The sequence below is a fragment of the Saimiri boliviensis genome, chromosome 12, assembly GCF_048565385.1.
Source record: "Saimiri boliviensis isolate mSaiBol1 chromosome 12, mSaiBol1.pri, whole genome shotgun sequence".
Classification (NCBI taxonomy): domain Eukaryota; kingdom Metazoa; phylum Chordata; class Mammalia; order Primates; family Cebidae; genus Saimiri; species Saimiri boliviensis.
Genome location: NC_133460.1, coordinates 70,304,303 through 70,331,402, shown reverse-complemented (window position 1 = coordinate 70,331,402; position 27,100 = coordinate 70,304,303). Strand labels below are relative to the sequence as shown.

General features: G+C 35.0%; 2 protein-coding genes across 7 annotated transcripts in view; one reads left to right on the top strand and one right to left on the bottom strand.

Annotated features, from left to right (window-relative positions):
- Positions 1-27,100, bottom strand: part of LOC120362515 (uncharacterized) — an 83,916-nt gene that overhangs the window by 16,554 nt on the left and 40,262 nt on the right. The window lies entirely within an intron of this gene.
- Positions 1-27,100, top strand: part of PRKG1 (protein kinase cGMP-dependent 1) — a 1,343,496-nt gene that overhangs the window by 1,289,787 nt on the left and 26,609 nt on the right. For 3 of the 4 annotated variants that reach the window (XM_074382507.1, XM_010333313.3, XM_074382508.1), the window contains 3 exons: positions 6,822-6,918; positions 25,458-25,597; positions 26,506-26,595. In XM_074382507.1, the coding sequence (XP_074238608.1) occupies positions 6,822-6,918; positions 25,458-25,597; positions 26,506-26,595 (327 nt within the window). Of the gene's footprint in view, positions 1-6,636; positions 6,721-6,821; positions 6,919-25,457; positions 25,598-26,505; positions 26,596-27,100 lie in introns of those variants that run through there. The other variant, XM_074382509.1, reaches the window with a different exon arrangement.

Below are 27,100 nucleotides of genomic sequence, written 5' to 3'. Positions count from 1 at the left end.
TGAAACCAATCACTTATTAGCAACTGGTTTACCCAGGTGCAAAATAGAAGTAAAAATATTTGTTATCTCATCTTCACAAAGAATCAGCCAGGATAAATTAGAGAGATTTTAAAGTCCTTGGAAGAAAGGTGCTTTCTAAATGCAGAATATTTGCATTACTATCATTCTTATTATGCAGCAGATACACAAAATGCAATTTTTCTATATATTCCTGTTGGCTATATCACCTTACAAAAATGTATTTGAAAAACGAGTGGAACTATCTCATGATTAGAGTGCTCAAAAGAAAAAGTCTGTATTTCTGAAACCACAATTTTGGAAATAGCAGGAACAAACGAATGTTATCCCAAATTCCCTGAAGAAGAGATCATAGTTCCCAGAGTAAATTGATATAATGAAATACTTTAGATTCATTAAATTACTTTTAAACTTTTTAGTTCTTTAATTTTTTAATTCTTTAAACTTTTTAGTTCTTTATTCCTTCTACTGCTAAAAGTATAGTGATTACACCTAGATGCTGTACAAGTAGAAATTGTCCCTTTTTGCTTAGAATTTTAGAAGTTTTCTTCTTTAAAGATATTTCTAAAAACTTTATAGTAATAGGTACTTTAGAGAATTTTTTTATTTTGAAAACATGATTTAGCAGAAAATAACTTCCCATACGAGCAAACTCTAAGATAGTTCTTTTTGTTTTCTAATGAAGTCAAAGATTCTGCAAAGTTGTTGTCAGCAAGACTATATAGCAATTATATTAATAAGAATGATTGATGACTTGATTATAGAGTTTACCTATTTTTATTTTAGTGTCTAAGCTTATTTAATTTCAAGCATTTGAAAATTGAGGGAATAAGGAAATGTATGTCCTAACACTTTTCACGTGCACAAAGCTAAAGTTGCACAATGAGGCAACAGACCCTGTAGTTTCAGCCCAAATCACATCTTCCTTCTTAAACATGAAAATATGTTTCATTGGTCCAGTTTTCAAAGCTACTTTCTCTCTATATAGGTATACTTCTGACTGAATTTTTATTTACTTCTCCAGACTTACAAATTAGTTCATATAGTTAAGCTTTATTAAATCAATATCACATAAAATCCAACTTAAGTGCTTATTCAGTACCTGGTCAACATTATATCTTGGATGTATCACAGACCAGGTCTGTATATTTTGGGCTTGAATTTTGGGCTTGACTGAATTTTTATTTACTTCTCCAGACTTACAAATTAGTTCATATACTTAAGCTTTATTAAATCAATATCACATAAAATCCAAATTAAGTGCTTATTCAGTACCTGGTCAGCATTATATCTTGGATGTATCACAGACCAGGTCTGTATATTTTGGGCTTAAGGCTCACTTTCTCAATGTTCTTATTCCCTTTTTAACTATTTCTGTAGATAACTATTTATAGATTGCAATGCTCTTTGGTTACCTAAAAAGGGAAAGAGTATTTCTGGGCATGTATCTGAACATTTAAGTAAGCTGAGAGTCTGACTTGATTTATCTACTAAATTTATACTTATTACATAAGCATATATTTAACATTATTCCCAGAAAGGCCAAGACATTGAAGAAATCAGGAGTTGGAAGGCGAAACAAAGTCACTAGTAGAACCAGGAACACAAGTCATGAGCTTTTATCTGTAAGCCAAGATACTCTCTTGCAGCATTTTAAAATCCAGAGTAGACATTAATGGTCTTATTGAATCTCATCTTACCTACTACAGTTATGGAATAAGAAATAAACTCATTCATACATGAGAGTCCATGTTTGTTTACAGAAACATTTTATTTTCATAGTTTTCCCTAAGAATTGATCGATCTAAACTCAATCAGGAAATGAAAGTATACCCAAGAGTAGATGAGTCCAGGCAAAGCCAGGCTAACTGATTGGCTGGTTTGCATGTGGATTGGTAGATGTCAGCCCTTATTTGTTTTTGTTGTTGTTGTTAACGTTATTTGGAGGCACTTACAGCAGACTTCTATAGCTCATTTGGATTATGGATGAGCTGAGCTAAATCTAATAGGGCTACATTTGCCTTTTGTTCTGTTGGGTCTGAATGACCCATCTGGAGCTATTGTTATGTTCCTTTTGTATGTGGCCTTAACTTTTAAACTGTACACAATATTGTCTGCTTTGTAAAATAATGCTAAGTTATTTTCATTATTGGAACGGCAAGGTGAAACAAAAATTTTAAGTTTCACAAATTTTGTCCTGGATTGAAACACTATATTTGGTTTCTAATACATAAGGAGAGATGTTTAGTTCTTAATAATAATGGTCAGTCATAAGGTGTAGCATCCAATTCTGTTAATTTAAAATGACGGAATTGAGTCGTGGGTATTATATCAAGAATGGAAAAAAATTGTGGTGAGTAATAAGGGACACTTGAGTAATATTCCTTGGTTTTGTGGAGACTGGTAATACTGGAAAAAATGGAAATGTAATAACTAATGACTATTATCTATTTTCCAAAGAAATGTGAGTATGATACTGTGCACACAGTGGTTTTAGAAAGAGAGATGGGAGAGGGGAGAAAGAGGTTGAGATTATTTTATTATTGTTTTCCTGTTTCTAAACTATGCCTGTGTGTGTTGATCTCATTTTTATACCTGCGACTTTACATTTTTATTGTTTTTGGCACCTCCTTTGGTGTATATACGGAAATGAAAAGGTGAAAATAAAGGAAACTTTGTTACTCTTTAGTCTACTCTGGATTTCATAATTTAAAGAGTCCTTTTTATGAATTAGCTATTGTCTGTGGTTTCTAATCACCATAGCCCCAGGTGAATCTCTTTATTATCAGATATGTTTGAGAAGTGGTGTATTACCTCTGCCATCTTGACTCAACACATTTATTATCATGTTGTATAGTTATATTGAGTGTTGCTAACCTATTTTAGGGATTATAAACTCCCTATAGGTGTAAGAACAACAGATATGTCAGTGTTTAAACTTTTCTAGGAAGAGGATCCACAGCTTTCGCCCTATACTGAAATAATAATAATAATTTAAAATAATAATTTTTTAAAAAATCATTGTTTCAAACTAAATAAAGAATGATTAGAAAATATACTATATACTGTTTCATATTTTAAGCAAACAAACATCAGGAACTGCATTTCTGACTCAAATGTATTTCTGCTAGCATTTGACAGCTGTCCTCCTATAAATACTGTTGCACAAATGGATTTTAGAATTGCATGAAGCTGGACCTAATTCCTCAGACCCAGTATCCCATAGTAATAAGTTAGATAGAAACTTCGGGTTGCACATTTATCTCTTCAAGCAAAAGAAAGTTGTTTAATAAAATAACAGTAAATGACTGTTACTTAACCATTTATTTAGCTGTCTTCCCCACTAAAATTTTTATCAATTCTAAAAAAAAAAAAAAAAAAAAACCAGAACGTAATTGATTCAAATTCTCTTCAAATAATTCTCTAGTAAAGAAAAAGAATGCAAATGTCGCTCCCAGTTATGAGAAGAAACAGCTAAATACCTGAAAAATCTAAATCATCCGTAGCTTAGCCTTTTTAGAAAGGTTCATTACGCAGTGATTTTCATGTTAAAACAACTATTAATTCAAAAAGTGAAAAGTGTGTACAAAGTCTCTGTGAAGATGTGACTGTTGTCTCTAAAAATAATCCAGTAAGAAAAATAAATGCATATAAAATATTAAGCAAACTAGCATTTTTTGAGTGGAAAAGAGAGACAGCTATGGTTACATTTCTATATTATTTGACTTTCTCCAAAATCAGGATCTGAAACAAATACAAACAGAATTGAGAATAGAGGACAATTATTCAAAGACCCCTTCAAAATGTATCTCACCAATAAGATAAAATCAGACAACTAGATAGTGTTTTTTTAAATTCACCTAGTAATATTAGGAAAATATTAGCAAAGGCTAAGTATGATTATAGTGTTACCAATATCTTTTCATTAAAACAAAAATATTTTGTTAAACTGCAATTGGTACTTCTAGTATATAGGGAAGTATATATTTAAGTGGATTTTGTTGGTTTAAGAGAAAATTTCCACCAGTTAAGATGAAATTTAATATGCCCATCCTATTAATTAAATACTATCAGTAATTAGCCAGATAATTAGCTATAAATAAAGTCAAGAGATCTTAACTGTAGATATGCAAACATGATGTAACTGCCTCATAACTTTTACACCCTGGTATCTACCTTTTGTTAGAAATGTTGCCTTTCTTCTTTCTCTTCTTTTCTTTCCTTTTCTTCCTTTCCTTTCCATCCCTTTTCTTTTTCTTTCCCCCTTCCCTTTCCTCTCCTCTCCTCTGCTTTCTCTCCTCTGCTCCCTCTCCCTCTCCCCTCCTCTACCTTCCCTCCCCCTCCCTCCCCTCTGCCCCCCCTCCCCTTCCCTCTCCTTCTCCTTTCTAAGCTGTGTTGGCTATTTCAGAACTATTGTTTATTCCTATTGCTCTAGGACCAGCAGAGCAGGACCCAAGACCAAGTTATAAAAGCCCCCAACCCTCTTGCCAGATTGTCTCATCCCTAGACACACTGCGAAGCTACTTATCTCCTGGGCCATTTTAATACACCTAAAAAAATCTTGTATGACTTATGGAACTTCCTGAGGCTTTCAGAAGGTATAAAACTATAGGTTTTAACTCTTATTCTGCATCACAATCACCTGGGTAGCACCTTCAGAAATTTCTGATTCACTTGGTCTGTGGCAAGGCTGAAATTAATTGTTTTTAAAAGATGCTCTGGTAGCTCTAATGTGTAACAAAAGGCTAGAATCCCTCCACTCATTTGTGTGTACTTCCAGACTAATTTCACAAGTTCCCAAAATAAGAATTTTGGGGGTGCCTTCAAGGATTACAAATAATAATACCATTCTTTGAATAAATGCAATGGTATCAAAATAGTCTGAAAGAGTTCCCTGTTTGTTAGCTGTTCTTAGTGGCACAAGCCTGTAATCTCAGCTACTGTACTTGGGAAGCTGAGGCACGAGAATAGCTTGGACCTGGGAGGTAGAGGTTACAGTGAGCCAAAGATCGCATTGCACCACTGCACTCCAGCCTCAGCCTGGGTGATACAGCAAGACTTTGTCTAAAAAAAAAAAAAAGAAAGAAAAAGAAAAGTTCACCCTTTTTGCACCTGAGATTTCTAAATCCAATGAACACATGGATTATTATTCAACAACGATCTCATTAAGGATTTAATTATCCAGGAGGCCAGGAAATGCTTGACCACATACAAATAGTCAGAGGGTCTGTCTGATCTCAACAGATGTCTTTCTTCAGCACCTGTTGGAGTGAACTCTGCCACTAGCCCTTTCAATGGGATAGGGTTTTAATTTTCCAAAAGTAGCAAGCCAGCTGGAATGCTAGAAATGCACATTTGCTGCTTATGTTCCATTCTAGTGAACCATCTCCTGGATCACTATGTTGATCTCTTGAGTGTGTAGTTAATGACAGAAGTCTACAAATACCATTAGAATGGACTAGCAGCCTTGTTTATAAAGGTTTTTTGGAGGGAGTCGATTTCACATAATCAGCCAATAATGGAAAACAATGTTGTTTTTACCCTCTGAGAAGCCTGTCAACAATTGACTTGTTAAAAAGCTAGAAACATGGTTGTAAATTGAAGAATGCAGAAAGCTCACCTAGGAAACTGTTTCACAACAGGCTCTCCACTTTCTTCCCCAAGTGGAGAGTCTAAATTTGTGTTTGATTTTAATGGAATTAGCTAAGATGTTGTACAGCTTCATGTTAAACATATCCATGGCTGATTCTATGCAAAAGCAGGCTGTTAGTATCATTACCCTAAGTGCATTCATCATTTCTATCTATAGTATATACCGAATCAGATTTTGCTGGGTTGTAAGTCATGGGTTATGCATAGCTATTCAAATACTTTATTTGTGAAACAGCTGAATGACTCCCTGACCTGACGTTAGTGAGTGGGCAGATCATCTTCATCTTTATGCCTTCCTGTCCTTTCTAAAAATAGCAGGGCCTTTGACAAGGATGTATTTTAAGCCGCTCATATTCACTTGTCTCATTAGGAGAAGCTTATTTCAGCCACTTGCATATGTGAGGTTTGCATCTGTGCATAGTTAGACTTTTGGAATAGCAGTCCATGCTTCTCCACACCACTCATGTAAGAAAATTGCAAACATAGACACTGAGACTGCTAGCTGAGAGTTTTGGCTACAAGTCAGTGGGTAAACAAAAATGAAGGGAAGACACTTTTTAGGAATGTGACTTTGCTTCCGAAATCATCCATTTCGGACATTTGTACATCAGTTCTCAGCATCTTGGAGCTGTTTTCACAAAACCTGGCTGTGATTTCGCTCCAGAGACCTCCGTGATCTTGCTGCTTTTAATAAATATTTATAGGAGGTGCTTCCAGCCTGTGAATAAGGGAAACTAATGAGAAACTGCCATCCAAAATCTGAACGGCAAAAACAAAACCAAGCAAAACCAAAAAATCTAAAACAAAACCAAAAAAGAGCAACTCAAACAATTGGTGTTCACAAGAAGACGCGTAGAAAAAGACCACCATGTAACTTTGATTTGATAACTGGATTTATCAGTCACTTGACTGGCATGCAGAGGGTACTTTTTATCTTTCTACAGTGCTTTGAAAAACAAGTGCAAATTTATGTTATTCTGCACAACTGGGACCAAAAAATTATGAGTGTGAAAAAACACAAACTCTAAAAGCAAGATGGAATGGAAGCAGGTAAACGCTGTTCCACCGTCATGTCATTCTGGTACAGATGTGCGCAGTACTCGTGTTTGCACCTCTAAGAAATTTCCATTTTTTCACATCAAAAAATCCAGATATGAAGCTGAAGCTGCTTTCTTCGCCAACCTGAAGCTGTCTGATTTCAACATCATTGACACACTTGGAGTCGGAGGTTTCGGACGAGTAGAACTGGTAAGTGACCGTTCTTTACATGCTTTTGATCACCTCTGCTTCCTTTTTAAGTTTTTCCCATGGATTAAGGTTTCTTTCTTTTCTCTTTTTTTCTCTTTTATCATTAATTACCATTGTTCCTAAATCAGTACCAAATACTTTCAGACAGCCATGTCAAAATTTGCAACAAAGTGGGCTAAATTATGGCATCAGTAGACTAAAAATTAAATAACGCATTGCTTTTTAGAAAACCTCTTTATATTAAGTGTAAGGTAAACACATTTACTTAAAGAAGAGTCAGCTGCATTATGGAGTCAATAAACTAAAAATAATACATTGCTTTTTAGAAAACCTCTTCATATTAAGTATAAGACAAACACACTTAAAGAAGAGTCATTAAGCACTTTTGCCCAGCTAATTTTCTATAATCTTTATTTTCTTAGTTTTGAGTAGTGCCTATTAACAATTGTGTACCCTAAAAACAATTACAATAATTTAAATGTAAATTTAAATACACTTAAAGGGAAATAGAAGATGTATATATGAAATAAATGCTGTTATAGTAGTAATTCTGTGATTCTGTAGTTGCAAATACCTATTTACAGTGTACAATTTGAATTTTTATATAGTTTATTTCACATACACAGTATGTATGTATATGAATACACATACACATATATACATACAGCTTTATAGTCATGAAGATGATGAATACATTTTAAGTTCGTACATTAAACACATTACAAGAATGTGATATAAACAACATGAAAACATACTCTATTTTGCATTTGTTTGAAATATAAATGAAAAAACTGACATGTTGTCACAGTAATTAGAAATAAATGTATTCTTATGACTGAGTAGCTACATTTCAAGACTGTGTGGCTATAAACCCTAATTGAGAATGCAGATTGATTTCCACCTCTCTGGTGAACATGGAGGAGTCCCTGATATCAGACACCAGTACAGTATGTGAGGAACTCCCTGAGACTGTGTACAGTGTAGTAAACAGTTACCGTTGCCATCAGGGGTCAGGAGAAATCCCCTTCCTTAAAAGTACATTGACCCAGCACTATTTTTATGTTTGTCTATTTGTATTGCAGTTAGAATTTCTGACTTGAACAGGCAGAAAGATGGTATTTACTTAAATATTAGACAAGAAGGTTTTAGAGCCCTATGTCTAACTGAATTAGCATTATGCTTCCCTTAATACTGGTTGGAGACACCATAACCTGCCTTTGATGATATGAGTATTTTCAGTTCTAGGAGGAAAAATACAAGTGAGGTTCTGAACAGACAACCTCTTGCTTTTCTGAACCTTGCCAATTAATGTAGCCATGGCTTTATTTTTTAAAAACTTTGGTTTTGTGGCAAATTATAATTGTCTGTATAGCTATAAAGATACATTAACAACATTATACATGAACTACATATACATGTAATCTCCATCCTGAGAGAAATGCCAGATAGTCTACCTAGTTTTCCTCTCACAGATACTATATTTTACTCTTTTAGACAGATAGTTTATAGACCAATGAAAACCATAGCCCTAAGAATTAATTCAGGTTGGAAATACAGTTCACTTTGCAAACACTTTAGATGTCATTAATGAATGATAAATTCATAGTGGATCATTGGGTACAACTTGTACATCGGGGCAAGAGGCACAGGTCCTTAACCCTTAAGGCCACATCAGTTTTGTTGTCTTGCACATCTACAACACACTGTAGGACAATCAAAGTGCCTGTATTGTCTTCAGTATTCAATGTGGACCAGCCATTTAAGTGATCACTAATACCTTATTTTCCCAATTCTTACCACTTATTAATTTCCTGATAATACTACTTTTGGGGTATTAAAGTATTATCTGATTGTTCAACTTTTACATACATTTAATGATGCCAGAATTGGGAGTTTGACCTCAACACTTTGCCTGTAATTGTACACACTATTGTCATGGAGTGTAATGAATCACCATGAGGATAATGGTGTACCATCAGAGTGGCGCCTACCCCATTCATAGTTAGGAGTATGATATAGGCAGAGACCAGTTCTTTTGTGATTATAGAAGTTTTCACTCTCCTCTGAGAATGATGCATGTAAGATAATCTTGTCAATATTATGAAGTGCTATTAAAGCAATATGTAAGCAATAAAATCTTCATATAAACTCATTTCATATTTGTGTATGCAGTGCTCAACATGTTAATACAAAGTATATAATACTTTGAATCTTAGTTTAGCAGTAATATTGAGCAGGTAAATGACATTTCAAGATAATACTATAATTTTAAAGGTAATATACTTTAATTTTAAAGTAGTGTTTTTTTAAAAAAAAATTCTCAGAAATAAGATGATAAAATTATAAACCCTCCAGTGGAGTATGAAGAATTTAGAAATTTGAATTTTTTACAAAAAATTAGCTGGACATGGTGGCACGTGCCTGTAATCCCAGCTATTCAGGAGGCTGAGGCAGGAGAATTGCCTGAACCCAGGAGGCAGAGGTTGTGGTGAGCCGAGATCGCGCCATTGCACTCCAGCCTGGGTAACTAGAGCGAAACTCTGTCTCAAAAAAAAAAAAAAAAAAAAAAAGAAATTTGAATTTTTGAACTTCATTTCTTGTTAGAGTGAAGTTAAGAATATAGTTTTCTTATCACTGTTTGACATACAGATTATATTTGTGTGTGAAGGTGCTATACCCTTCACAGAGTTTTTAGCATTTCTTAATTTTTATCATTCATGTCAATTTAGATAAATGTAAATGCAGAAGTATTTTTTTACAGGAGAATTTATAAATGGTTTATTATCAGTTTTTGGAGGTGAGAACATAATTTCACCGCATAATAAGAAACTTAAATATTTGTTTAGTCAACAGTCCAGAAGCTTGAAGTGAAGGTCTTGTATGCTTGGGAATTGCAGTCTTAAGCTGTTTAGTCTCTTCCTAAATACTCTTAGCATAACTGACTTTCACTTCTTTAATATCAAATATGTCCTGTTCACAACCATTTCCTCTGGGCAGTCATTTGGACTGCTTTCCTGTTTTCTGGCATATGCCATATTTTCTGCCTATGTTCCTTATTTTTAAGAATGGTCTTTCTAATGTGTTCAGTTACTATGTGTTTATAGCATGTCTTCTAGGAGAACACATTTGTAGTATCACCTTCAGCAAAAGAACTCAGCTCTCTTTTTATATATGACTTACTCATTAAAGCTCTATGCAATGCTGTAAGACATCTAGGTAATCATCTTCATTTACAAAGTCTGACTGTAAAATAAGGAGGTTGGTTTTACAAATTACAAGTGAAAATTAGTCCCATTGCTTTATGGTCACATTCCCAATTTACACTACTTTTGTCCTTGTGAGAAAGGCACCTGCTTTTCAGAATAGATTTGTACAAGTCAAACACAAAACTGATTTTTAATATGCCAATAATATGTAGTTGGTGCTTGAAATATTAGATATTTAGTCTATTTAGCAATCCAAATGTCTCTCATACCAGCACACCATACTTGGGTAAAATACAGGAACAAAGATAAGAGAAACATAACCTCTGTCTTTTTGGATTATATCCTTTCTACATCAGTTATTAGTGTATGTATAGTGAGCTCTATGATTGTCTATAAAAAATTAATAAATAGAATAGTCCTTAGCTCTAGAGACTCACAGTCTACTGGGAAGGGCAATCACGTAAACTAATAACTAAACTCATAAGCAAAGCATGATCAGCAGGGGCTCAGTGCATGGAGGAACATGACTTCTTGCAGGAGATAGCATTTCTGAGGCAGAGGAAGAGTTAAAGCATCAACATAAATAACCTGACGCTTTATGGAACATACCTAGTAAGATGAAACTATTGCAGAATCAAATGTTTATTAATAAATTAATATTCTTTAATAAAATAACCTTTCATTTGAACCCTAATTTATAATCTTCAAATTGCTTTCATGTTCATGGTATAATCTGGCCCTTAATAGCTACCCTGGGAGGAGAACATGAGGCATGATCAATGTTTTACAGGAAAGAAGACAAGAATAATGTATATAAGTGGTTTAAGTAAAGCCACTTCATCATTGAAAGAGCATTGTTATTGCCCAGAATTACTGATTTTTTAACTAGAAGCTTTTACTGCCATTCTGGCTTTTAAAAATATTTAGATTCTTACAACCACCATCAACAACCACCACCCCCAAATCAAACAAGTGTTACTACCTTTGCTTTAAGAAACATTATTCTGGAATTCAAGAACCCGAATTAGAACTAAATCTAGAATAGATGCAGTAATTGTCTGCTGTGTGCCTCTCTTTCTGTTATGTCTTCCGAGCCTCCACTTCCTCTAAACCTTTTTCTGCTCCTATTTTAGTGGCAAAATGTCTGTGGAGAAAAGAAATCCGACAGTATAACATGGTAGCTAAAAGCTAGAGCTCTAGAATTAGGCTTTCTGGATTCAGATGTTACCTGTTGTGGATGCTTAGTCATTTACTTAAAACTTTGTGAACCTTGGTTTTCTTGTCTCTGAAATTATTATAATAATAGGACATGTGCCTCACAAGGTTGTGAAGAATAAACAAGTTAAAGCCCTCAAAATAGTGTCTCAAACATCATAGTTCAGTAAATGTCATTAATGTTGTTTTTGTTGGAATTATTATTAAAAGATGCTAATAACAGTTCTCTTTATATATTGCTTCCAGCTATATGCATAGAAAAGGAAGGGAATGAAATGATTTTACTCTTTTCTTTTCCATTGCCAGGCCAAGGACTGAGAGTGCAACCATTATTCCAATATAAGTAAGAGACAGGGGTCTTCAAATGACCTTCAGTGATAGCTTCTATTAAATATCTGTAGACCACTGAAGCTCTTAACTTTCTGATCTGTCATGAGAAGAGATGGGAAACAATTTTCAATATCCCTCATGCTGAACCTCTGTGCACCTGATGTAGTCTGCTTTTATTTATCCATTTCTCTTTTAAATTGTGAAGCCCCACCTCTTAACCTCTCAATGGGAAATCGTTTTCAGTGCAAACTGCTGAATCATATCTAGTTTCTCTCCAGCCTTCTTAACCCATGGCACCTCAATTGAGCATAACAACGACCTGGCTGCTGTCAAGTGGAATACAAAGGTTACCTCTCATTCCTTCTGTGTGGCAGTTCAGTTTCTAAATCCCATAGCTGGATTGCCCAGGAAGAAATGTGGTAGTTGTGAGAACCAATTTATGCTAAGACAAGAACATGTGTTTAACAGGGTGTGTGTCTGTTCATAATGACATCCATACCACTCTCACAGCATTTTTGCCAGCAGCCTTGACGCTATAAAAACAGGCAGGCAGGCTTGGAGTGCTATGTACACCAACTGAAAGAAAAAATAGAGGCTAAGAGACGATTAAGCAAGAAATTAGGTGATAAATCCGTTGCTCAGTCAACAGGGTCTTATTGTGAAAGGTGAGCAACTTAACTCCAAAGGGAAACCCCATGTGAGATGAAAACATTTCAAGAGCTTCCTACTGCCAAGCCACACAGAAGTGAAATAGAATAGCTGTGGGGATCTTTGGGCAACATTGCCATCTGTACCCATGGTGATTTATGCTATATTGGACACCTGGGGAAACCCTGCTGCCTTAAGGCCTTGTGTCCTCTGTAACTGAAGTGAGTAAGGGCCTCAATACTGATTGAAATGGGAAGTGTGCTTCATTTTAACACAGCATCTTCTCTAGCAGTACCCTACTTAGTTTATTATTAAATATGTAATTCTCATTTTATGTTTATTCTTCAAAAGAGTAAAAACTGACAAATTATTAACTGTAATAAACAGTATTCCTTTTTCATAAAATAAGTTCTTCAGATAACTAATGAATATCCGATCTAATAAACACTAACTGAGCATCAGTAGGTGTAGTAACAATAAACTGCAACTGCTAAAATAACCGCATGACCTTTCTGATGGAGAAATTGCAAGTGGTAAAGCATACGTCTACTTCGGCATATGGAAATAAAGTAAGATAAACTTTGCTTCATCTCATTATTGTAGAATACGTTTTCTTTTGTACATTGGTAATTATAACAAAATCTAGATTACATGAATAAAAAATAGAAGTTTATTTTTACACATCTTGGGAAATTAATTATAGAAATTTTATATATCAGCAATTAATTGAAACACCTATTTCTTATTACAAGTAGTGGAAGTGAGTATCTTACCAGAAGATAAAATGTTAGTTTTTCCTCTAAACCTGCATGTGATTTTAGAATAAACACTATAAATCTAGAATGCACTGGACATGTCTTTCCAAAGCTTAAGATAATTGGTGATAAAACAGCTCTTCCAAAAGTTAACACTTAGGTCACACTGCCTTTATGTTTTCTATGACATAAATATTATGTTTTTTTAATCCAGGGTATTAATGGGTATATCACATTAGGCAAAAATCATCTGTTTTAAAAAATCCAAAATATTTATGGAATATGGAAATATCTGATATCATTCTTGCCTCAAGGAATTTCTGTCTCCTCCTAAGTAAGAAATAATTAACACATTTGAAAAGTAGCAAACAAAACCTTATGCTATTGTGTTAAATTAAAAATTATGCAGAAGCGTTCTCAGTAGTTCATCAGAAGAGAGGTCGTTTGAAACTGATGGAGTAGAAGAGGCCCTGGGGAGATATGCAGAACCGAAGCCAGGCGGTAGAGAATAGGTTGGGATTTAAATGAACAGATGGCGAAAGGCCATTCTGGGAAAAGGCCATTCCAGGCAAAGGTTACAACATAAAAGGCCACATGTCACAAGACACCAAAACAAGTGACCAGACTAGGGTGAAGTTCTATGGGGGGAGCAGAGAGAAATATTAGATGGCCAATCTGTAGAGTATAATTGTGTTATATTCTTAAAAAAAGATAAGACTTTTCAAAAAACAAAAAAAGAGCTGTTTGGACATTAAGTAATGAAAGCATATAAACACAGACTCAGCTCTGAACTTCCATCCATGACATGAAAGAATGCATCATAAGGTGACCAGACAGGCTATTTTTAGGTGGCGCTGCTCCCAGAAATAGACATCATAATTTCTCTTCTGACAAAGGTAGGTTATTTTGTACCACAGTGCAGTCTGCATTCCTGAAATTTTCATGTAAACACTTTCAAGGAGGGATTCCTTCCATGAGAAAGAAAAATAGTCCCCTTGTGTATCTTAGTTATATAGAAATTAGTCATGTCTTTTTACATAAAATGAAATAATTTATCTTGCTTTCTGGAAAAAATATGAAACAGGTAATTCTGTATGTTTCAATATAGCTCATTGATTCCATACATTTAATTTATTGCTAACTAGTACTTGGTCCCTCAGTATTCCCCATTGCCATTGACATATACCACATATTAGCTTGAACATTGAGCTATGAGGTCAGGAGCTTTTGTGAGCCAGGTAGTTTGTTTTTAGTCCCTAGCTCTAGCCCACTGCCTTTCACGTTCCCGCTGAGACGGGGGAGATCATCACTACCCAAAAAAGTTCAAACAAAAAATAAGTTAAAACAAGAGGAGCCACTGTCTGGTCATCATTATGACCTTGGATGCCACATCCACATGAACAAAGCAGTTTAAATTTTTAATGTGACTGTTTTCCCTAAAGTAAGCTAACATAAGCAAAATCCAGTAAATAACTATTGAACTGACTTGGCTACAGTGGATATCCTTTTAGATTTGTGAAAATCTGAAACGCAAGATAAATGTAAAATTTAAGAATTGTATGGGGGAGGAAATTATCTTTTTCTTTTTTCCTTAATTTGCTTTCATCTGAACATGTCTTTATTTTGCCTTATTATTGAAAGATTCACTGGATTCTAGGTTGACAGGTTCTCCCCTATATCCCTCCACCCCCATCCTCCCCACCCTCATTCCCATTCCCACAGCCCTTTTCCCATTCCCACAGCACTTTTTCAGTATTTAAAAAAATATTTTAAATTGTAATGTCTTCAGGGGGTACAAGTCGTTTTTGGTTACATGGATAAATAGTATAGGTATCCTTTTTTTAACATCAGAAGAGATGAAGTTTAAGGATAGCATGTATTAAGACATTAAGATCTGATTATAAGCCATTGTATTAATGTTTTCCAGTATGTAACAGTTTAAAGAAATTATAAAGTCATTCTTCCCTATATTTTAGAAGTACAACTGTAGTACAAAACCTCTGATGAGTTAATTGGGCCCCAAGTCAGAAACAGAGCTGAATTTTACAGTATGTGATCCTCTCTGTTTCATTTCAACTCATTTTAGATTTTCAGAGTCAATAAATGAAAGGAATTGAAATATAAACACTCAACTTCACCTACATGGTTATATATGTGCTTTAATTATTAGAATAAATGAATTTATGTGAGATATTCATGTGCTCAATTTAAAATATGTAAACAAGTTTTCAAAACTGATACACATAGTATTTCTTTATACAAGTGAGATTATGCATAGAAATTAAAGTATTGGGTAAAGGATGAAAAATATTTGATTATTTGATGAAGAAAATAATTTAAAGTATATTATAGGTAATAAAATCCTGTAAGTAGCATTTTTAATAAACACTGCAAAATGAAGTAAAGTTTATTTAGCATAAAAATGGTAGGAAATAAATGTTTTGTTTAAGGAATGATAAGGCCTTTTGAATGAAAATGAATTATAGTTAATTCCTTATTAAGGGAAATTATAAATGTTCTTTGATTTGCAAGTAACTTCTAGAAAATTTTTCAATCCTTTGTTCACGGTATAATTAAAAATAGAAAAGTATTAGGTTTTTTTTTCTGACTTTCCTCCAAACTGAAAGTTAAATGTCTTTAAAAAATGAAAAAAAAAATATCTCCTCTACAAAAATACCTTTGTCTTTTGATAAATTTAAATGTAATAATATAGATATTTGCTGATATTTTGGGTCGCTAGCTGTAGAACTGATTTTAAGTCTGAAGGCAAGTTACAGAGCAAAGAAAATTATTGATATTTTTGATGAGGGGTTGAGGTAAATTAGGAAAGAAAAACAAGGATAAGAAGAAGAGAGACCCTGTCTTGATTATCTGTCCATTGTGCAAATGGCATATGGATTTGAATGAAAAGGCATATATAAAAATAAGCTATTTTTGTATCCTCCTTTCTTCTCAAAATGTTATCCCCGACTCTATGTGTGTGTGAGTCTGTGTGTGTAGGTGGCAGAGCTATCTGTGAATAGGAACTTTTATGCATGAAGCCTTTACCATGAAATGGAGTCACCACTACAACAGTGCTGTGCCTCTATACCTCATGGCTGAAAAGCTTTCCAATTCTGACATCGCTGTTAAACTCAGTCTATCCTGTGCATTCTCAGGTCATTCAAACATGTATCACTCAGGCTGTGACAAGTTCCTTTTTATTCTTCTCTCCTGTATCCTATGAAACAAGGCACATGCTATCATTCACCCTTAAATTTCAGACATTGGCCAAGGGGAAACATAAATCATATAATGTCATTGTGCAGAGAAAAGTGAGAGAAGTAGAGAAGTTATTGTGTTCTCTGCTTAAGTAATAATAGAATTAGTATTTTTTTTTTGTTATTTTTGTTGTTAAGAAATGTTGGGAAATATAACCCAACACTGATTTGAAGGACAGAAGCTTTCTGTTCACTTAAAGCATCTCATTTCCTTTTATGAATGTAGTCAGCTGGCTTCTCCCAGGCATGTGGGCACTTTAGTTGGCCATGTCCAAAAAGTTATCTGAGTCAGAGTAATAAAATTGCTTTTTCTTTCACCATAAAAGTAAAACTTCCTTAAATTCAAACAGGTAGATTTTTCCTAGTCCTGTTTTCATTCAGTTGATTTGGGACTACTAACTTAAAAACAGATTTAATTATGTGTTCTAATAGTAAGATACCATATCTTGGAAATCACAGTAGTAATGATCATTCTTACATAGCACTTTTTAATTTCCAAAGAATTTTCACATACACTATCTGATTTGATCTTACAATATCTGTTTCTGTAATATGAAGCTGGTTTTATTCCTTTTTTTTGTTCTTTTTTGAGACGGAGTCTTGCCTTGTCATCCAGGCTGGAGTGCAGGGGTGCGATCTTGGCTCACTGAAACCTCTCCCTCCCAAGTTCAAGCAATTCTCCCGCCTCAGCCTCTTGAGTAGCTGGGATTACAGGCACACGCTGCCATGCCCAGACAATTTTTATGTTTTTGTTAGGGATGGGGTTTCACCGTGTTGGCCAAGCTGTTCTTAAACTCCTGATCTCAAGTGATTTGCCTGCCTCGGCTTCCCAAAGTGCTGGGATTACATGCCTGAGCCACCATGCCTGGACTGGTTTTATTCTCCTAAGTAAGGAAAATGAGGCTTTAGGATGTCATATAGACTTGCATACAATTGCAGTTGGTTTATTATTACAATATTTTAAGCCCCCCACCCCCGCCCCTGCAGTATCCATGGGGATTGGTTCTCGGACCCGTCCTCACCAACCCCTCTTCCTGCTGTGAATACCAAAGTTTACAGATGCTCCATTCCCTAATATAAAATGGCATAGTATTTTCATACACACACATTCTCCCCCATATTTTAAATCATTTCTAGATTATTTACAATACCTAATACAATGCATATGTTATCTAATGAGCTGTTACACTGTATTGTTTAGGGAATAATGACGAGAAAAGTGTATGTATGTGTTCACCTCAAACGCAGCCATCCATTTTGGTTGTGTGAATGTGGATGTAGAGCCCACAGATACAGAAAGCCAACTATACCTTTTATTTTGACAAGAAAACTTTTAAAGAACTTTGTGTTAATTATGTACATTTTGTTTAAATTCATTCATGATCCAAATTTTTTAAAAATTAAGACTTTTAAATTTAGGTTTTTTGATAAACAAGTTAAAAAATCATTAAAAATGACTTTTTAAAAATGTATCAATATTTCACAGGAATTAGAGTTTAAAAATCTAGTTTTTGGCTAACTGGGGAACTTTTATTGTAAATGAAAAGGTAAGCATAGAGAAATACATTTTTGACATTAAATTCCTTAAAATGTAAAGGAAACATAGCTACCTGACAAATTAATACATAACTGGAAGTTGTAGATTTGAGAAATTATGAGTTCTTTCTCTTTATGAAAGTTCTTTAACAACTTCATTGAGGTATAATTTACATACCATAAAACTTTCCCATTTTCAGTGTATAATTCAGTGATTTTTAGAATTGTAATGACCATCACATAACTCGGTTTTAGAACATTCCTACCACTCCAGTAAGAATCCTTGTGCCCATTTAGAAATACTCCATTCCCATCCCCAGTTAGCTTTTTTTTTTTTTTTTTTTTTTAAAGTAGGGTCTTGCTCTGTCACCCAGGCCAGAGTACAGTGGCTAGATCTCGGCTCACTGCAGCCTCCAGCTCCCAGGCTCAAACAGTCTCCCACCTCAGCCTCCTAGGTAGCTGGGACTGACTACAGGCCCACACCACCACACCCAGCTAATTTGTGTGTTTTTTGTAGAGACACAGTTTTGCCATGTTGCCCATGGCTGGTCTCAAACTTGTGAGCTCAAGCAATCTACTTGTCTCAGCCTCCCCAAGTGCTGGCATTACAGGCATAAGCCACCACACCTGGCCTCTCATCTACTTTCTATCTCTTGAGATATACCTTTTCTGGTACATATATTCAGGTGCTAAAATTTTGTGATACACTAAATTTTTTTATTTTCTACATGTATGATCTATTTTAGTAATCTAAATACCCAGTTATTTAATGTATAGTAACTTCATGCCTATTTCCTCTTGAATTTCATGGCAGTTTTATGGCTTCTGTACATGGTGCTTCAGCTTTGTTATTATACTCCACTGCTGCAGAACAGGATGCTTACATTGTTTTCTGAACATAGACTCTAAGTCCAATGTCTTACAGGACTGTGAAGAGCTTTCTGGCAATAGGGAAGTATTGGAAAATGATGGACATGGAACACCACAGTGCTTATGTATTTATAGAGCATCTAATGATTTGTTTACTGATGTTCTTGATTGTTGATGTGTTATTATAGGCCTTGGCCGATTTTGGTGAACCTGCCCTTTGGCAGTTAATCTAGTAGGATAAAATAGTCACAGTCTCTCAATCTAGGGCTTTCTCTCTCCCTCCCCCGACTTTCTTTTTTTCTTTTCTTTTCTTTTTTTCCTTTGTGGAGTTTTTCACCACAGCACTTGTCATAAATTCTTTATCTCAATTTATATTAAATGTGGGTTACTTAAATCTTAAATCACAGACCTTGCCAAATTATTTCTAGATTACTTTCAAAGCCTTTTTCTCTCAGGTTAAAGAGAGCTAAAACTAAAGAAATGGCTCTATGCTTTACCAAATAATACAGATTACCTGATTAAAATTTTGTGCTATATTATTTAGAAAAACTATTTGCCGTTCCTGTTTTGCAGCTATTACAATTACAGTGACTCTGCCTAGATTCTCTTATGCCTTGAAGCCTATTTTAATGCTCTTCCTGAGAAAAGCTACTGCTACTTATTTCCAGTGTGTGTTCCTTGAAAGTTAGTAACAGAGAATATAACAGAAACCAATTCCTTCATATTTTGGAGTTGAGAGAACAGAGAAAATAAAACCCCCACTTCCCAATAGAATATGAACATAAATGTAAAGTCAAGGTCATACTTTCAGAGAGGATCATCATGTTCCCTTAAGTAACTTTTGTAGGAAGAAGGAAAAAGTATTTTCCCTTTTTCTTTCTTCCCAAGATATAGCCGCATGTTTGTTGGGCCATTTCTATAAGGTTAAATATAATTAACATGCTTTAAAAATGCATATTATGTCAAATTGCAGATGTATAGAATTCTCCAGCTGGAATGAGTTTTTAGAGACAATATAGTTTCGCCCTTTATTTTCTGAAAAGTGGTCTGAGGTCCATTGAGATTATATGACTTACTAGTGAAAGATCCAGAACTAGATCCCAGGTTTATGTTTCATGTAGTCTCTTCATCACCTTTGTTCTGTAGCATCAGTTTACCTAAGAGAGAGCATGAAGGGAGTACTCCTCTCATGCAGTGTATGGAAATGTAATTTGAACTACATTATATGGGACTTAGGCATAATAATGAGCCATGTGACATGGACAGTTTAATAAGCCTTGCATTTGAGAAATCATTTCAATTACAGTGAAGTTCAGAAAGTAATTTTCTTCCAAAATAATTACGATATTGTCCATGCAAAATAAGCTATGAACTCTTAATAACATAGTTAAATGAAGGAATGGATGCAAATGATAAAGACCAACTCAGAGCCAGTGGTACTAAGCCAGTTTTAACCTTCCCTTGATCATAACTTTCCTTCCCAATAGGGGCAAAAAAATGGGTCCAGTAGGAAGCAAGCCTTTTTAAGGCTATCAGCTACCTAAGGTAGAAAGGAAGCATGGACTCTATTTAAATACAACCAGCAAACGCATCTTCAAAGCTCTTTAAAATGCTGATGACATCATCTTTCATTTTCAGGCCAGTATTATGTAGACATCAACTACAGCCAGATAGTTAAGAACGTGTCAAAATCCTTGTCAGAAATTCCCACCTTAAGACCTACTTGGCCCAAGTATACATTCACTGAAATGTCAATATAATACTTCATACTGAAGTAACAATTTATTGTAAATGAAACATTTACCAATTCTAATTTCTAATATAGCATATAGCATTTCTTATATAAAACAAAATGAAGACCTTGAGTATTCAGCTTTTCTTGTTCATTTTTCCTTTCTAGGAATTTTGAAGTAAAACCAGTGTGGAATAAGCATCCCTAACTTCTTTGAGAACAGTAATACAGTTACAGAAATGTGAAGATAGTACAGAAAATTGCTATATACACTGAACCCAATGAACCCTACTATTGACAACTTATATTCATGTAATACATTTAATATAATTAATAAACTAATATTAATGCTTTATTAATTTTTTAAACTTTTTAAACTTCTGGGGTGCACGTGCAGGATATGCATGTTTGTTACATAGGTAAACAAGTGCCATGGTGGTTTGGTGCACTTGTCAACCCATCACCTGGTATGAAACCAGCATGCATTAGTTATTTCTCCTGATGCTCTCTGCCAACACCCCCAAGCCTCCCCTGACAGGCACCAGTGTGTGTTGTTCCTCTCCTGTGTTCTCATTGTTCAGCTCCCACTTACAAGTGAGAACATGCAGTTTGGTTTTCTGTTCCTGTGTTAGTTTGCTGAGGATAACAGCCTCCATCTCCATCCATGTCCCTGCAAAGCACATGATCTTGTTCCTTTTATAGCATCCACAATCTTACACAAGTAGATTCTCAAATCCTTACTAAGCTACTTTTTAGCACTGAGTTGGGTTGCAGTCAGAACAAAATAAACACTTTGTGTTTTTGTTTTTGTTTTTGTTTTTGAGACGGAGTTTTGCTGTTGTTACCCAGGCTGGAGTGCAATGGCACGATCTCGGCTCACCATAACCTCTGCCTCCTGGGTTCAAGCAATTCTCCTGCCTCAGCCTCCTGAGTAGCTAGGACTACAGGCATGCACCACCACGCCCAGCTAATTTTTGTATTTTTAGTAGAGACGGGGTTTCACCTTGTTGACCAAGATGGTCTCAATCTCTTGACCTCATGATCCACCCACCTCGGCCTCCCAAAGTGCTGTTTGATACATAAACCCTTTTATTTAGTTTTCGCAGGTAACCTATCAGGATATCCCTATATGATAAATGAGGAAATGAAAGCAGAGAGTAGCTTGTCCAAGAGAACTAGCGGAAAAAAAAAAAAAAGGTTGAGATTGAAACAAAAATCATTCAAATATCACACTAGTCACACTCTCAACCAGAGGATTAGCCTGGCCACCTAGGAGGTTAGGATAGTCTGCAAAAAGAAGACAACCCTGAGGAACATTCATAACTCTCTAGGCTAGGAAGGATTCCTGGGCAAGAGAAAGAACAAAAATATGCATTCCTGTTTTCCTCTTTTGCTGATCTCTTTTCATACTCAAAAGTAATTTCATAGCTCTAACTGACTTGCTAAAATATCATCATCATCATCATCTCAAATGAGCACACGTGGACTTGGCATAATTAATTGGACAACAGGGAAAATAAAAAGCAAACTAAATGTCACCTTAACATTCTTCATGGATTAGGTTTGTTAAAATATTTGTATAATAAAACAGAATATCTTAGGCTCACCAAATACAAATTGCTATAACTTACTCAGAGTTGATATTGAAAAAAATTTTGTGGCCAGTGCTGAAAGAAGATGGTAGTGGGTGGTTCAGCCCCAGACGTGAATAGGTTGTTATGCTCTGTACAATTTCTCAAAATTTGCATTCATGGAATTCTAGTTGAATCAAAATCAGTTAGAAAGATTCAGACAATTATAATAAATAGCTGTTACAATTTTAAAAAGACTTGGAAGTTTCTTCATGACTAAAGTTTTACTCATTGTAAAGGCAAGATATGATGATTATTCAAAAGTTAAGCAGTTCAAAAAGTAAAAACAGGCAAAAATCAACTAAAAGTCTCCCTAAGGAAAAACCATTGTTAACCTATCGATGAACACATTTCTGATTGTGTCTTCATTGATTTATTTCACATATAGATGTATATATATATGTACATATATACATACGCACACACACACACACACACACACACACACACACACACACACATACCCTGTGAGATCATAAAATGTATGCTGTCTTATAATCAGTATCTTTTATTTATACATGTTTTATTTTTCCATAATGTTAAACATAATTCTAAGTCATTTTTACAGTTGCATTGCATGGATATACTATAATTTATTTTTGCAAACTCCTCCTCTTTGTAGAAATTTAGACTGTTTCTAAATTTTTCCATTAGAAACAATGTTGAATTGAACATTCTTGAATGATCATAAGTTGTTGGTTTGTCAGAAGATTTCTGATTATTTAATAATTAACTTCAATATTCTCTACTGTCTCTATTGAGTTAGCCCAACCAGTGGTCTTCAGGAACCCCTACTTTTTAGTTAGGATCCTGGGTTCTCTGAGTCTTGTGGCATTCCAGTTTAAATTGGAAATGGAGGTTCTAAGGGCCCTGCCTCTAAGGAACTCATGAGATCTTGTACAGAGTGCAAAGAAGGAAGATGATTCTAGACCTAAGGACTGCTTCCCTGAAAAGTAAAAGCAAAGCAAAAAGCCTCAGTAGGTTAGCAGTATAGTTCTATAAACTTTTTCTAATTAATACTTTTTAATTTGGCAGCTAGTAAGCCTGACTCCCAAGAACTTCTATAGCTTTTACCTGTCTCTCATGGCATCTGCCAACCACCAGCTCTCATCACGCTCTTCCTACTCCACTTGGCTTCTCCTTGTAGTATTGAAGCAATCAGGTACCCCAAACCCTTAACACATTGAGGTTCCTGGAAGTGCCTAGGAAAATGTCAGTGAGGACGTGGCTGTTCTCCCAAATCACATGCCTTACACAAATTAAACTTAAAGGTAATAGACATATTGTTCAGTTTATCTCACAGTCCATGAGTTAGCCAATTCCATTAAACTCTGATTTGTAAAGTATCAATCACTGTGCATTTCATTGTTTTTGTATTCAGCTGAAGGGAAGTAGTATATGCTGGAAATAGCTTGGACCAAAAAACATCTGAACATGAATACAACTCTGTGACTTTCAGAAAGGTATGAACCTTTCTGGGAAATCAGTTTGTTCCTCTGAAAAAGCAACATTAGATTTGCCCTGTTCAGTAGAGATTTCTGGGTACAAGCAGTCTGTCAATGAATGACCATTTGGTGGCAGGTTCTCATTTAGGATCACAATAACTGTGGTATCTGGTATTATCGTTAGCCAGAAATAGGGCTCAGAGCAGTTAAGCAACTAGCCCAAGAGACACTAGTTGCTTATACTAAGAGAGACTAAGCAGAATCAGAATTCAAGTCCAGACCTGTGACCATAAAGGCTGAATTCTTTCCTCCGACCCTGTGTACAAGTATAAAAAATCTGCGTTATCATCACTAAAGAGAATAATTTTTACAGTTGGCATTTTTGAACTACACAAGACTCCTCACTAGTTAAACTGGGTATGACTCTGAAGAGGGAATATGACTGGACTCCTTATTCTCTGAATTGTAGTACTCTAACATAGCTCATTTTCATGCCATCTTCCCTAGCTGTCCAGATTTCTTTTAGAAGTGAGTTTTCACATTTTGCTTTTTATTATGAATTACAACTGAATTTACTTGTATCACACTTATCTGTCATCTTTGAGTTTCGCAGACAGGGCAGAGGGCCTTTGGCTGTTAAAGGCATTTTCAAATACCCGTTTTTCCCTCTACCTGTCATACCGATTCACAGATTCTGGCAGCTAACTGAGGCCCATTTATTTTCAGTATCTTTATGCTCCCTCCTAAGGAACTTGCCACATTAATGTCCTCTCAGCTTGAACTCAATCTGTACATGTGCGCAGGAACAAGACACTTAAGAACTTCACTATCCCTGATGATGAAGCAGTAAATAATTAACAACTAAAGAGGGGACAGCCATACTTCAACTGAGAAGCAGAAACAGCATGCCATGTTATTTCCCCAAGGTTTCATTACCTCCAAATAATGTGGCTGTTTTGTGTCATCTTGAGGATTCTGCTGCTTGACAGCACTAGATGATGACACCCTTATATTGCTTTTAAGTAATTAGCTCTATTATTTCTCTTGTTTTTGTTATAAATCACCTTGTTGAAATTTCTTGTGAAACAATAAATAGCATCCTATCTGAGGGTATGGCATTTGGAAGACCCTTGCCTCCTTTGGAGCCACTGAGAGCCATATGGGCTGCAAGAGAGGCATGGCACACTGAAAACTATTAAGTCTAAAGATCTTCCCAGTTACTAGAGAGTAAAGTGTGAGGTCAAAGGAACTGAAGCCATCATGCATGTTTGAGAAGAAAAGCAAATGGTTTTCAAAATCTCTTGGAAAAAAATCTTGATACATTATTTTTTTTCCTCTTTAAACTATAGGGAGGGAAAATTCTGCAAAGTTAAAAAGAAGAAATGAATACAGCCAGTACTGAAGAAATGACAGTCTGCAGTCTCAGCAGAGACTAAGGTCCACCACTCAAGTTAAAAACTCTAGAAGTGTTTGTAGACTAGAACTAAGAAGGAAGAACATAAAGGTCCATATGACCCTATTTTGGCCATCTTTACTTAAATAAAATTGGAAGTTAATTTTTTTCTACTTTTTTGATTGAAGAAGAAAAACCATAAATTGTATTCAGATATATGCTAAGAAATGAAATAATAAAACTATAACTAAGTACATTTTCCTTCTTCTAGTTCACATGTGAACAAAATTAATTTGGAATTGAGTTAGTTAAAATTCAGCCAGTAACAGAGCATGAGACTGGATGATAGGTGTGAGCCCTGGATGTTAAACCCAGCTCTAGCAAGGATTTTCTGTGTGTGTGACTTGGCTGGGGGCTGAGATGCATTTAAGTGCTCCATGTACCTGTTAATTTTGAAATAAAAATGTACTCTTATAAGTCTATGGGCTTTTTCTTACTACCTTCTCTCTTTCTTTAAGGTCCAGTTGAAAAGTGAAGAATCTAAAACATTTGCAATGAAGATTCTCAAGAAACGTCACATTGTGGACACAAGACAGCAGGAGCATATCCGCTCAGAGAAGCAGATCATGCAGGGGGCTCATTCCGATTTCATAGTGAGGTAAAGGCCCCATCCCAGGGACAGATGTACCCAACTCCAAGTGACAAATCCACCACAAAACCCTCTGCTACCTGCACTTGCTGTTAATACATTTCATGTATACAAAGAAACTATTTTTAATCTAACCTTAAGAAAGTTGTTTGATTTTTAAAAATAAATTTCTGATTCTGTTCTTCCTTTTAAAGAGAATCAGTATCTGAAAACAATGTGTTTTTCCCAAAAGAGGTACCAGAATTTCTAACATTACATTTTTATCCTTTTTAAAACCCCCAAACTCTACGAAGACCTCTGATGCTTAAAAGGCAAAATATCCAAAATCAAACTATTTAACCTTTAATTATCTGAACATTTTTTGAAGATCCAAAAAAATGAAATGCCAGCTGACCCTTCCACCTCAGTACTAATAAATGGATAATGAGGAGATTTTTATATGCAGAAGCAGCTTTTTATAGTGAATTTTCCAGTTACACTGACTGAGAACAGGATGTAATTTAACAGGATGAATTTAAGAGAGTAGCACATGAAATTTATACATGTCTGAATTTATAAAGTTTAATCCACTTGATATGCATTTCCACTACATGTTGATGATGACTAAATGTCACCCCAAGAGTCCATGCTTGAAACATCACCCGAATTGGAATGGAAAGAATCTCAAGAAACCCTCTTTGTCTATAATCATTAGGATTGATCCATTTCAAGGGAGAGATTAGAACCCTAGTTTCTCCTATTAAAATCCTTATTCATGAGCCATTGGCTTCTTTTGCCTATGTGAGCTTAGATCTCTCTCATTCTGACAAAATTTTGAGTTTGGCAAATCAAAACTATAATCTGGGTCCTCCCAAAATTGCATATTTGTAAAAGACAGTAATGTTTATAACCTTTGTTTCCTTCTTTGCAATTTATAGACTGTACAGAACATTCAAGGACAGCAAATATTTGTATATGTTGATGGAAGCTTGTCTTGGTGGAGAGCTCTGGACCATTCTCAGGGATAGGTAGGAGATTAAAGAAATTTCTATGATGTCTCTAAGAACATAGTTGCCCATGTTGGTCTATAGAAGGGTTAATATAAGAAAGTATAATGATCATATTTATACTTTAATATGCTTATATTTTAATATTTAAAGTAAGTACAGAGCATAACCCACCATATGCATATAATAAAACTCACTTTGTAACTAACAAGGCAGGCTTAGTCTATCATAAAAGTGGTGCATAGCAAAGTAAATATATGACCTTAGTTTTGCATGAATGTTAGAATTAGATAAGTCTGTAGCTGGAATTCAATTCATTGCCTTAGCAGAAGGAGAATTATTGTTATTTTATAATTACAATTTGAATTAACTATCTACTTAATTGCTCTACTCTTTTTCCAGATAGGCAGTTTGCCTTTTTGTGACACTGGGAATTTTTTCCATAGTAATGTTTCCCTGTACCTTTACAGTGTTCTTTGGTTTCAAAATTAACACAAGTTTCCAATCATGTTTTTATCCCTTGGCT